The 13,221-nt window shown below is 49.7% G+C and overlaps 1 protein-coding gene across 1 annotated transcript; it reads left to right on the forward strand.

Annotated features, from left to right (window-relative positions):
• The first annotated feature begins 1,634 nt into the window (after nt 1-1,634).
• LOC144158546 (basal cell adhesion molecule-like) lies at nt 1,635-8,984 on the forward strand. Its single transcript, XM_077689502.1, has 6 exons — nt 1,635-1,813; nt 2,313-2,530; nt 4,398-4,533; nt 5,280-5,473; nt 7,956-8,091; nt 8,418-8,984. The coding sequence occupies exons 1-6, from the start codon at nt 1,756-1,758 to the stop codon at nt 8,879-8,881; spliced, it is 1,206 nt and encodes a 401-aa protein (XP_077545628.1). The 5' UTR covers nt 1,635-1,755; the 3' UTR covers nt 8,882-8,984.
• Nucleotides 8,985-13,221: the final 4,237 nt, after the last annotated feature.

A 13,221-nucleotide genomic window follows, 5' to 3' on the forward strand; every position in this document is an offset into this window, starting at 1 on the left:
GATTATACGACCGAATACATTATTTAATTCCTGGCATAAAACTCCAAGAAGGCGTCAAGCTTAGCTCACAGTCGCCCACATTGCTCGCTCGGTGCTTGCGCTTGGTGTCATTTATTTAGCGCCGTTTCTGTTTGGTCAAATTTTGAACTGATCATGACAGCGCTAGGTTGAACAGCTGTGTGGTTTAGTTTTCACTTTGGTGTGGCAGAAGAGATAGTTGTAATCACCACGAGGTAGCGGCGTTGTGGCCTCTGAAAACAGCTCGACTCTGGTGAACGGAAATGCACCAACAGTTACAAGTACATCGCGCTACTATGAATGCAATCAACAACCGAGGCGTGCCATTTTTCACGTCTAGCAATGAGAACAATTAAAGACGCTCTTGTTATACGTTTTATGTATTACTATTCTGTAGTACGTAAAAATACGCCAGGAATACCAGATTTACGACGTAAGCTGCACGGTCTCCCCTTCCTTTCCCAGTGTTTTTTAAGAGTGAATTTAAAGCGGTGGCTTACCATCGACATCAGTTAGTCAGAGCTGTTTATTGGAGCTAAATGGCGTGACCTGCCTGAGAAAAGGGATGACAGAAAACTGATATAACCATTTCATACTGCGCTGCAACGCAGTGACAGCGCATGACAGATACTATTTATGTCGCAGGCATAAAAGAACAGAGAGGGTCATCAAAGACAGGACGAGGTGAGGGATAGATATACAACACGTCAGTTTAGGTGGCTTCTGATTGATTGATTGTGGAGTACGCCCTGACCCTTTTCAGGCGATGAGGCGCGCCATAGTGGAGTGCTCCAGATTAGTTTTGACCACCTGGGGATCTTTAACGCGAGCCAAAATCTCGAACACACGGGCGTCTTTGCTTTTCGCCTCCATAAGAAGAGCGGTCGCCGCGGCCGGGAATTGAACCGGCGTCCTCGCGCTCATCAGCACAACGCCTTAGCCACTGAGCCGCAGCGGCGGGTTATGTGGCTTCCAATAAATTCAAATGCTTTCTGATGTCACATGCCGAGAGTTTATTAAAAAGAGGGAAGTGATTAAACCTGTTACAAGATTTCGAAAGTGAAGAAGTATGCCTAACGCCTTTTTATGTCATGTATTACACACAATGATTTTTTGTTTTTCTCGTAGTCCCAACCTCGTTCAGCCGTGGTGTGGCAACGAGATGTGCACCGCGATTTCACGCGACAGATGTGAATTTAGATCCTGCCGGCATGGTTTTGCGACTCCGGCGCAGTCGCCCATGTGTGGGGCATTATATATAGAACCAGAGATTAAAAACAAACAAAAATTTTAACACAACAACAGCTGCGCACCCAGCTAGCCACCCTACAAAGTGGCGACTTCTCATTCTCACGGTTCCGTCGCGTCGCGTGACAACCACGACCAAGCGTTGAATGATGCGTGCCCTTGCAATGTCCGTCGTTTACGATGTAACTGATCCTCGGATGCAGAGCGCCGCGCATATAACAAGCGCGACGATCCCAAGGCACCGAGGCGTCCTATTTCTAAACGTCTCAGCAAGGGGCTTGAAAAGCCGGTGGTCCTCCGATGGGAGTTTCGAAACTTGTTTTCCACTCGGCTATGACGCCTGGTTTCAGGCCAAGTTCACACGTGATCCAGAGCGCCAGTGTGCCGCCTCCAGCGGGCGTCATTTGGAGCAGTAGTTAAAGCGCGAGTTGGCGCTCTGTTCTGAGTACACTGCGTTCAGCTCGGAGAGCGCTCAAGAGACTCGTCAAGATGGCAAGCGTCCCTCTTTGTCCCGCCTTCGTAATTGCTATGTTCTCCCTCACTGCATGTAAGTAGTGATGACTTGCTTTCACCTGCGCGGCACTCTCCTATTTTTTCCTAACTCCCAAATAATCTGAGAGATGTATCGTGCATGCTTAAAAATATGTGTTTTTGGCTTTGAATGTTTCTGTAGGGGGCATCCACACTAGTCTACCAAACATCTTTAGAACAGCAGTACCACCGTACTGTCCCTGCCTCTGGCACTGACCATTTAAAAGTGTGGTGCTTGCTATAGGCGCTCGCATGGAGATAAAAATAAGGCTATGTCCGGAGTGCCGTACAGTATTATAAGTACTCTACTATATCGCCGTCCACCGTCGTTGTGTAACAAGATTGCCGCGTCTGGCACTACATCGCTCCAGATAACGTAAAGCTAGGTAACGTAACGTAACCTAACGTAACCTAACCTAACCTAACCTAACCTAACGCACAGTGCCGTCGGACGGCACTCTAGACACTGCGTAAAAAGAACGCCCCAAAATATGCCAAGCAGCAACTCCTTTCAGGCGTGGTCGGCCCCGCGCAGTCCCTCAGGCTCATCGAAGTCAGCGTTCCGGCAAAGCCGACTCGAGGGTCCACGGTGAGGCTGGAGTGCCACTACGACCTACAGCGGGACACTTTGTACAAGGTCAAGTGGTACAAAGATGACAACGAGTTTTACCGCTACACGCCCGATGACCGTCCGGCCAACATGGCCTTCCGGGTCCAGGGGATCTCTGTGGACGTAAGCATGGGTCTCACTTTTCTGACAGCCGGAAATTAAATGACCAAAGTCAGCGACGCGTTTTCTATGTAAGACTCAGTCCGCTGCAAAGACAAAAATATATTCGTAAATTCACTGGCGTGTCTCGCAAATACATCGGTGGGGGTAACCGTGGTCCAGCCCAATTTGTGCATTGGCACAATGCGAGGACGACTCACCACTGAATTTTGGGGCACTAACCATTTACCGCTTTTTCAAAACGTCCCTTGAATGGTTCCCACAGTGCATACACACCAGAAAATGATATGTGAATGGAAGTCGGAGGACACGACACGCACGAGCTTCTTGAGGGCTCTGAATGCATAAGCGTTATTGTCCAATTGAACAATTGAGACGGTTTGTGTTCGCTCCACGTTCTGGAAGGGCTTCTTTGTCTTGAGACGCTTTGCTTCGTGATCCGCGTCCTCCATTTGCGCTTCTTACGCTTGGGGTAAGTGCAGGATTGATTGGGGGGTTTACGCGCCGACGCTGCACAGGCGATGAGGCGCGCTGTAGTGGAGGGTAAAGATTAATTTTTACCACCTGGGGAGCACCGAAATATTGACAACACGGGCTTTTTCGCTTTTAGCCTCACCAGAAACGCGCCCGCCGCAGCCGAGAATCGAACCCGCGTCCTTGGGCTCAGCAGCACAACGCCTTAGTCACTGAGCTACCACGGCGGGTACCTCGTCAGTTCTCATTCTTCTCGTCCATCGCACACAGCGCTCCTCTCCGCCTCACGCTTTCCAACGGCTTCGGTTTGCATCCTACGGGTTGCCTCGCGGCTCGTGCCTGCCTCCGTGTATTGGGCATTGACCTAGTTGACAACGAAGGTGGATTTCGCAGCCTATATGTCCGCTCGATTGGCTGCGTTCTCGCGCTCCCTTACTTCATCTTAAATGTACTGCGTGAACGGCCACCTTTCACTACTGCCGAGTTTCAGGGCGTGCTACGAAACGTCTCGTGCTGTAAAACCGTTTTTCAGTCCCAGACGCCGGAGCCGGACGCCAGATTTTTCGCTCGAAGCGGCATTGATTGCTCCCGCAATGATATGAAGAGAGTGATGCAGCAACCCGAAGCCACGGCCGTCGCGTTCGCAGAGCCAACCTTTGGGCACGGGCACGCGGAGCCTGCATTGGTCTCTCTTGCGCACTAACAACAACATCAACATGAACACTACTCTTAGCACTGATACTTCCGCATTAGCATTGGCACTACTATGCGCGGAGCCTCCTTCCACTACAACATAGCCTTCCTTATATGCGGGACGACATGGTGCTTCCTCGTGCGTTCATACGTGCCTACCTTTCCTAGGAGTCGATTACTACTTACAAATGTACAGGTCCCCTTTTGCTTTATTTACACGACGTATATTACTTTATTTACACAACGTATATGGCTCCTGCCGTAAGAATGGCGAACAGGAGTGCATATCTCAAACATTAGCGCTATCTTCCCCCTGCATCTCTGCAGAGTTAAGGTCGATACGAAAACTGAAGTACAGTGAACAAGTGGTGTTTTCTAAAACGAGAAAAGACGATGATTTAACCCGAAGGAAAAGTTGGAGTGGCTCTATTTTAGAAGAGAAATTAGAAAGAACCGACAAAATGTCGCGTATTAAGAACGCATGAAGGGTGATATGGCAATTGAGAAGTGCCTTAAATCCTTTGCTGAGAAATGTTAAGGCCCTGCCTCCCCGTGTTTTGGCCTGGCACGAGCTTAAACTTTCGTTGGAAGTAAAATGAAGTTATTAACTAAAATATAGACGCTCAACAATTTTGTTCAGGCATGTCTGGATTAAGAGGAAGTTGAGGAAGCTGTTCGATTGACACGGTACGCTGCACCACAGCTTGCAGGAAGCAGCAGCTCCTCGGTGGTCCTGGAAAACGTACAGCGCTCTGCGTCGGGAGCCTACAGGTGCGAAGTGTCATCCGGAGCGCCATCGTTCGACACCGTATCAAAGGAAAAAATGATGGACGTCATGGGTGAGTGGAACATCAAATTGAGGACGTGACAGCGTTAGGTGTTGTTAAAAATTAGGGCCGCCTCCTTCATGCTGTTTAAGTTCGGCAGAATGGTCTTGTAAATCCTTCCCTAAAGCTCTCTTTTCTCCTCGCAATGTCGTGAAAAGGAAAGGAGACTGTAACAGTGCAGAAGCGGGAAAGGGGGTTCGAAAGTAAGTAGCAAAACCTTATCTCGCACCGTAATCGGAATACACTGCAACATACAAAAAAGAACAGCGTCTAGACTATAACTTAACAACGTGCGGGTTCGAGCTTGTTCAGACGAAAAACGTCGACAAGGACAGCGCCTGTCCTTGTCCATCACATCCTTCGTCTGATTGTTTTCCGGGGTATAGGTGTTTATCAGCGTCTGTAAACTGCAATTATTGTGCCGATGTGCTAAGTGGTGTCAAACGTAATCTAACTGCGTCATGCAATACCTTGTGTTAGAGCTGCAAAAGGCTACACGCTAATCTTAGAGCAATATTTCATCTACCTTAGCGCACCGTAATGTTCTTATGAGTTTCATGTAAATAATACGAATAGCAGCAAAACGTCCCCGCTATGGTACCAACATCGAGGTTGTTGGTCAAATGACCTTTTCATGTGGCTCCAGCTTCTCATCATAAATGCGACCGCTGGACGACCATTCAGAACGTGTGTTCCCGAAGTAGAACTATGGCACCGTCACTATTTTACTTCTCTTTACAAACGCGCACTTCGTACAGAGTCACCGTTGAAGATGGAGCAGCCGCCAATCGGTGTGTTGGGAGGGTCAGTGCGCCTGGACTGCCCGCACGACTTGGGCGACATTCCGATGTACAGCTTCCAGTGGTACAAGGACGACACGGAGTTCTACCGGTTCAGGCCACGAACACGACCGCCGGCGCAGACGTTTACCGTAGAAGGCGTGACGCTCAACGTAAGTGCTCGCCTCTCTAATCGATGATTGGCTCGTTACCTTAAATATCAGCGAGCTGTTTCCCGCATATTCCCGCAAAGTAGCATGCGCTTGTCTACGGGTCCATTTCCCACGTGAGTTTGGCCGCTATGCGGCGGCCCCTTTTTCGATGGAGGCAAAAAGCGAAAACGCCCCTGTGTTCGAGATTTTGGCGCACGTTACAGATCCCCAGGTGGTCAAAAGTAACCCGAAGTCCTCCACTACGGCGCACGGCATCGCCTGTGTAGCGTCGGCGCGTAAAACCTCGTAACCAACCAATCAATTTGGCCGCTGTGCCATGCAGAATAAGCGTCTTGGTAGGTACCACAGGAGCGACACGCCCTTTCTCTCTTACCGCATCTTCGTCTGTGTGGATATCCAGCCTCCGCGTATTCATCTCATCAATTTCTCTGGTGGAGCATTCACCAACCTTTTCTGCAGGGGCGCTGCTTCAGTGCGTGTACTGCTCGGAAATGTCTGTGACGATGATGTCATAACGACAACGGAAGAAAAAATTGCCTCAAACATTTTATTTCCACCTTCACCACAACATGTTATCTCAAATCTCTGTACACCTTCTAATGGAGTAGGTGGATGTTTTGCAATCACGCAACTGGCCACAGCCAGACTTGAAAGAGGGCACAGGCGCTCAAAGCCATTCCATAGCATGAGACGGGAGTGCGGCATAACTCAGCACCATCCTACTAGCCCATAGGGAACACTTGTACGAGCAACCGAGTACGATTATGGGGAATTTGTACGACAAACAATCGATTTTTGTAGAGTGCGGGATGACAACGAGCGTGTTATATACTGGGTAACCGCATTGAACTTGTATAGGGGGAAATCAATTTAACTTTGCATTAAAATTTCTGGTAGGAAAGGTGGCGACACTTAGTGTCTAGACGTCACACTACGTTACATGTCCAAACAACTCCGTCCATACCAACGCGCCATTCAAAAACCACATTACGGAATAGTAAAGGTTGCACAGTATTGTCGTTTTAGCCGTGGACAAGTTTTTAAACACCTCTTTTTATCTTGCGTGCAGTTAAAAAATGTGCTGCCATACGACTGTCATGGTTGCCAGGATTCCTTCTGGCGGGACAAGTTGGCTGGTAGATTTAAAATACCCGATTTCAAACGTTCTAGGCCGTTAACAGGAAAACCATTTCTGGTTAAGGCGATGCGCCTTCATTGGCGAAAAAAAAAATGTACTCGACAAAAATCAGTTGTCTGCCCCTTTAAATGCGCTTGACGTGACCTCGTCCCACGTGCTAAGTGACCTCGTGACACGCCTTTCAAAACCTCGTCACGTATGCTCAAAACCGAGGTTTTACGAAGAAAAAATCTGGCATGCGCTATAAAATCCGTTCTCGTTGAAAACAAATTTCGCCCCCATGAATAAAGCGCCTGGATGGATAAGAACTGGTTGCTGGGCGAGATGGGGAACACTTGATGACACGGTTTCCGCACTAAAATTGAAGAACACGTCAAAGGCGACAGAACAAACGCCTGTGCTGTCGGCTTTTGTGTGTGCGTAGAGGGGCACTCACCTGTTAACATTCCTACGGGACTTACCAGTTGATGACCCACTGGCTTAAAAAGCATCTTGAACAACCACGAAAAGACTAACGAATACATACAAGTGTTCACAGTGGCCTAGTTTGCCTTTCTGAAAAATGGGTGACTTCTGTACTGCAATAAATACACAAAACTCTCTCTTACAAAACAGCTAGCGCCGTCTAGTGGCAACTAGATAAATCAAGATAGGTTTCCGGTTGAATTGAATTTGAATTGAATTGAATTTATTTCATTTTGTGTTACAACAAGAATGTATACAATAGAAGATATCAGAAGGAGGTCCCAGAGTGAGAGACTGAAGAGGGGACCTCCTGTTATTCATTAAACAGGCGGAAACACACGTTATCAGCACGAATATAAGCACGCCCGGTTACTTTGTATTTCATTAGAGAAGTGACACTTTTCAAAAAGAATCACACTAGGCCATTAGACATTCTTATATGGATCTGTAGCACTTTCTGTATGGGTACACGATGGTTATCAAGCCCCTGGGTCACTAATTTGTAAGTGCCATAGGAACGTAGTCAGGTGAGTCCCCCTTAAGCGCTAAAACCACGTCGTCAAGTACTTTTTTATTTTGATTTATTGTAGGGTTTAACGCGCTGACGCAACGCAGGCGATGAGGCGCGCCGTAGTGGAGGGCTCCGGATTAATTTTGCCCACCTGGGGATCTTTATCGTGCGCCGAAATCTCGTACACACGGGCGTTTTCGCTTTTCGCCTCCATCAGAAAAGCGGCCGCCGCGGCCGGGAATCGAACCCGCGACCTCGTGCTCAGCAGCGCAACGCCTTAGCCACTGAGCCACCGCGGCGGATCGTCAAGTACTTGGCTCCTCCGTACTCGTAGCGTACGAGAATCCCCATGCGAGCCGTCTTCCCAGGTGCCGCTGTCCAACTACTCGTCCATGTACCTGGAGAACCTGCGGCCCTCAAGCGCGGGCACGTACCGCTGTGAAGTGAGGTCCGACGCCCCTCATTTCCTGATAGTGCAGGACCAGAAGCAGCTCGTAGTCTCCGGTGAGCGGTCCATTATTAAAGTCTGCACTCTAAATAGAGTTCATTCACGTAGAAAAAAAAATTAGCTGCGTAAGAACTACAAAAGCGGGACACCAACAAGCAGAGCCAAGTGCACCTATTGTGAATGAGCAGGGAAGCCGTTCATTCAATTCGTCGAACGGTATGATCTCAGCTTTTAGGTGCTACTTATAGGTACCTCGCGTATCCATAATGCACTTCTCTCCTGCTGGTGGTTCAGAAATGCGCCGCTTCTCGCCGTGACAGCGCAGAAAATGCCGTGTGGTTCTGTTTGAACGATGTTTTGCACATTGCTCCTTGCTGTGCAGAGCTGCCGGAGATCAGACCGCATATTTTCCTGGACCGAGAGAGCTACAAGGTGGGTGACACTGTGCACCTGAACTGCACCACAAGCCGTTCCAGACCAACGCCAAAGCTGACGCTGCTCGTCAACGACCGGCCCGTCGACGACGCGTCGACCAGGGCGACCATCGACAACCACGCGGACGACTTCCAGTCGGCAAACCTCCAGTTCAGCTTTCCAGTCACCCACCAAAACTCGCGCGGAGGCGCCGTGCGGGTCAAGTGCCAAGCCAATATTACCGACATCTACACCGCGACCGGCGAGACGTCCATTCCGGTGGGCCAGAGGACAGGGCCGCTGATCATGCGCCCCCAGCAACGGCCGCAGCTGCCTCGGCTGCAACACGCCTCCTCAATTTCACCACCCAAAGACGAGTGCCTCGCCAAGGCCATGGCCATCCTGTCGAAGGCGTGGGCCACTTTCCAGTGAGGCTACGCAGCCTTGCATCTCGCCTTCAACTAGCTGGATTATCAAGCGCGCTAAAAGAGCACGAATGCACGAAGCGTACGAATAAAGACTTATTGAAAATTGACAGGCAAGAGGTGTGACTTAGTCAGTAAGTGTTAGAGGTGTAAGAGGTGTCAGGTGTCAGTAAGTGTTAACCACTTCCGACACACACAGAAGATGTAGTAAGCTCTCGCAACACGTTTCGCTCTTGCAAAATGAGTCGCTTGTTTTAACGCGTTTCAAGGTTACGTTGTTTCGATGCTTTTGTTTTTTTCTTAACAAAAATACTGAGCTCTATGCTGTATGCCTGCCTATCATGACGCATGCGCTCAGCGTCTTGGATGAAAGGTGCCAAAGGTCACAAAAGGTGTGCTCAAAACGCCGCTTCGAGTTCACAGCTAATTTTTTTGCGCACAGCTATCAGCTACACCGCCTTCTTTTTTTTTACAGCGAAGTTGTTAGCCTCTCGTTTGTCGGAAAATGTTGTGTCGTAAACAAAAAGCCCAAGTTGGACCGAGAAGTTCTCACCAAACACGCTCAGCGCATGCGTCACGATAGACAGGCATGCAGCATAGAGCTCCGCATTCTTGTAAGGAAAAAAGACACCACAAGCATCGAAACCACATGATGCATCATAAGGCGCCGGTGAACAATGGGAAAGCCCACCCCCACGTATCCTGGTAAAGAGCAGGTTTGCAAATGCTCTGGAAAGGAGAGGGGTGGTGTCATTCGAGGGCTAGCGCATGCGTCAGGCCCGGCAGGACTCAGCATTTGCCGCCAGAGAAGCTTGATTGATTGATTGTAGGGTTTAACGCGCCAACGCAACTCAGGCGATGAGGCGCGCCGTAGTGGAGGACTCCGGATTAATTTTGACCACTGGGAGATCTTTACCGTGCGCCGAAATCTCGTACACACTGGCGTTTTTGCTTTTCGCCTCCATCAGAAAAGCGGCCGCCGCGGCCGGGAATCGAACCCGCGACCTCGTGCTCTTCAGCGCAGGCCAGAGAAGCGAAGTGCAAGCGACAAGCCCGCCGAGATAACGAGTAACATATCATACGTTCCCCATCAGCTTGTGTAGGGGTTTACAATATCTGTGCTGGACATCCACTTTCGCAGGTCGGGATGGCGTCCATTATTTTCTCCTTTATGAATCTAGAATTTTACCGAGCGGGGCTTAGATTTGAGACCAATCAAAGATAAAATGTTGAATTCTGCACAGAAGACGATAGCCTGTAGTTGGTCTGGGTTTCCTGTGTTTGTGTGTGTGCAAAAGCTCCCCCTGTGTTGCGTACCCGCACAGGAGCACATACCCACCGACGTATATTGGCAAACGCTTCCAGCGGGAATTTCCCTCAAGTTAGGCGTAACGTTAAGACCAAAGTTAAGACTAAAGTTGACGTTGCTTGGAGCGTCGTTAAGCTTAACAAGGCCACTGCACATACCTCCAGGGGGATATTGTCCAACGCTTCGCCACGTTATCGTTCGCGTCATAAAAATCCCGAAACTTTTAGTGTTACACACCCACAGAACATAGCACACTCGCACAGGTGTATTCGCTCAACGGTTTATCCACAATTTTCCCTCCCGTGCGAGTGTAAAATTCACACAATGGGGCCAATATAGCACTTCGTGCATATGCTCGCTGATGGTCGTGCCAGGAACGGATGCCATCGACTCTGCAATATGTATGTTGTGCAAACACCAGTGATTGAATTCTAATTTATACACAGCCTACACCACCTTTAAAAATACGAAATAGAGATATGCACCTTCATGCGTTACCATTGAGCACGGTTAAGACAAGAAGTGGATGCAAGTGACTAGCGACGGTGCCTTGACAGAACTGTTCTGTAGCTTTTGTCTTCGACAACTTTGGACTTGGATGCTACAGCGACTCAAAACAACCAATTGCACGGTACAAATCGTGTCTGGATTTGGCCTTGGCTGCAAATAAATGAGCACTGCCGATACTCTAAAGCAATAAAGCATTGCACCCCGCCATCAGCAAGTCTAGTGGTTTTGTAAACACCCTCGCTAGGAATCATTTTTCGCAGGGTCGCGACGCCGCATTATTTTTGTAGACTTTCATAAAACGAAACTCTGCGTTGTGTCTCCTGGACGGTCATTGGGCAGGTTAATTCTACAGCGAGCACGTGTTTAAAGCGAAGCTTTCTAGGCCTCAATGATGGCGACGTTGCCCAAACGCACTGCAAGAAAGCCAACTTTCCCTGACGATGATGATGATCGTGGGTGAAATTAATGATGGTTCAAATGAGAAGCTTTCTCTGGTCGAAAGCCAACGCCTTCGACGTCCAAAGTCAAAGTACAAAATCCAAATGGTTGCGCCCAAAACGCAATGCAGAAAAACCAACTGACACATGGGTTTCCACAAAGGCACATCAGGCGCCCCAATAAAAAATCGCTTCCCGTGGTTCGAATTAAACCTGAGTCTTCCGAGGTATGAAGCTGACGTCTATGCGACTGCGGCATTACGACACGGAAGAAGCAGTTCTGATTTGGAACTTTGACATTGACTAAGTTGTATTAGAGCAAGCTGGCATTCTAACCATCCATCTTCTTAAAAAAGGGGCGTTTAGCTTTTTTATTTTGCAATAATATGAAAGCTATTTCGTAAAACCTTAAATGTAACAAAAATTCACTGCCAACTCCACCCTGTGAAGGTGCTGGTCCAGCGAAGTCGTGTGCGTTAATGTGTGTTAACGCGGTGCTTTTCCGGCGAGTGCGTGTCGGACATTCCTGCCTGCGGTCAGGTCGTTATTGAATCAGACAGGCTGTCGCACACGTTCAATCTCGAGACGAAGAGACTATCGAAAGCGTACCTTTGGTTCCCGGCGTACTGTTGTGCCTGAGCGCCCAGCCCATATTCGCTGCATCCGGCGAAGCGCGATGGCGGGGCCGATTCGCGGCTCTACCAAACCGCCCGCGGCAGACGAGGCCAAACTTCAAGGCGCCGCAAAGTCGACTCTTCTTTTCTCTTCTCAACGGCTGGGCCGAGTCATGCCTCGGACGAACAGCCGGCGGCAGACGCGCGGTGACACGCCTGGAGAGGTTGCCGCTGTGTCGCATTCTCTTTCTCCGCCCTGGCGGCTCGGCTGATGCAACCGCTTCGTCTTCATTCGTCGGATTCAAGCGATTGAAACCGCTCGCGGCTGCAACGGATCCCCGGGGTTATAAACCCAGCCCAGAAGCACAGTGAGGCGGCACTTTTCGGAGGCACCGAGTGAAGTCGTGCTGTCGCGTTTGTGCGAGTCATGTAACGCTATTGTTACCCTTGTACATGCTGCATATAAATGTTGCTTCAACTATTCGTCGACTCAAGAACTTCATCGCTCTGCTCTCAGCCGCGACAACAGCGGACGGAGCAAGGCAACGGCGCTGCCCAGGTGACTGGGCTCGGATGGCCAGTCCCAACAGTGGTGAGATGCACCAGTCCCAACAGTACGCGGCTTTGTGTATGTTGTTACCTTGCCGACGAAGGCGCTTTGCGTCATTCTGTGGTTCATGATCGGCACCGTACGTCGGTACTCGCTCGGCACTAGAGAATTTTAGTTTGGCGTTTTTACGGTCCGCTCCGCTCCTGGTAGCCCCGCTAAGCTGCAGCGGAGCGGCTAGCGATTTTCTCGTTTTAGTTACGCGTAATGCACAGCGGACCGGTCCTCTCGGACTAGCAACGCCGTCTGGCCAAGTTTGGCGTAATGAAACAAAACTGAAAACCATTTCGCCACTTTAACAAAGTAAGACCAGTACGTATAGCTTATTTGTTTATTAAGTATTGACACGTGCAATCATATTGCGTTACTGGTCAATTACAATGAATGAAAATAAATTTTCGATTTGATGACAGCCACACAATAGCCAACAAAGTTGCGTTCCAGATCCATTCGAATCCTTTTCGACGGCAACGATCCAACGTGGCGTTTTGTTGCAGTGAACTTGAATAGTCCTGTATAGCTTTGAAATCGTTTCGCCGTCGCCACTTCTCGCAGCAAGCACAAGCCCTCGTCGATGCAGAACCGCTTTCGCGGTTTGCGCGTTAAACAAGAGCCTGAAGCCACGGCGTTCGTCGCAGGCATGTCGAAGGCGTGGCAGCCATCTTAGAAAACGCAAAGTCGTCGCACGCGCGCGAGAAGGTGCCCGCATCGCCCCCCCCCCCCCCCGCGCTAGCGGAGAGGGGCGCGACGGTCCGCTCAGGCTGCGTTTTAGCGGACCGTGCTTCTCGCTCCTATAGCCCGCTTAGCCGCTAAGCGGAGAGCGCATGCGCAGTCGCACTCCCGCTCCGCTTAGCTGCTGAGCGGAGCGTA

The sequence above is a fragment of the Haemaphysalis longicornis genome, unplaced genomic scaffold (assembly GCF_048455015.1).
Source record: "Haemaphysalis longicornis isolate Haplotype H1 unplaced genomic scaffold, Haemaphysalis longicornis Haplotype H1 scaffold_10, whole genome shotgun sequence".
Lineage (NCBI taxonomy): Eukaryota > Metazoa > Arthropoda > Arachnida > Ixodida > Ixodidae > Haemaphysalis > Haemaphysalis longicornis.

Excerpts from the sequence above, each read along its gene's own strand:
- LOC144158546 (XM_077689502.1), top strand. The coding sequence starts at position 1,756 with ATGGCAAGCGTCCCTCTTTGTCCCGCCTTCGTAATTGCTATGTTCTCC. Across the intron at positions 5,474-7,955 it reads TAGAAGGCGTGACGCTCAAC|GTGCCGCTGTCCAACTACTC; the intron begins GTAAGTGCTCGC and ends CCGTCTTCCCAG. Across the intron at positions 8,092-8,417 it reads GAAGCAGCTCGTAGTCTCCG|AGCTGCCGGAGATCAGACCG; the intron begins GTGAGCGGTCCA and ends CTTGCTGTGCAG.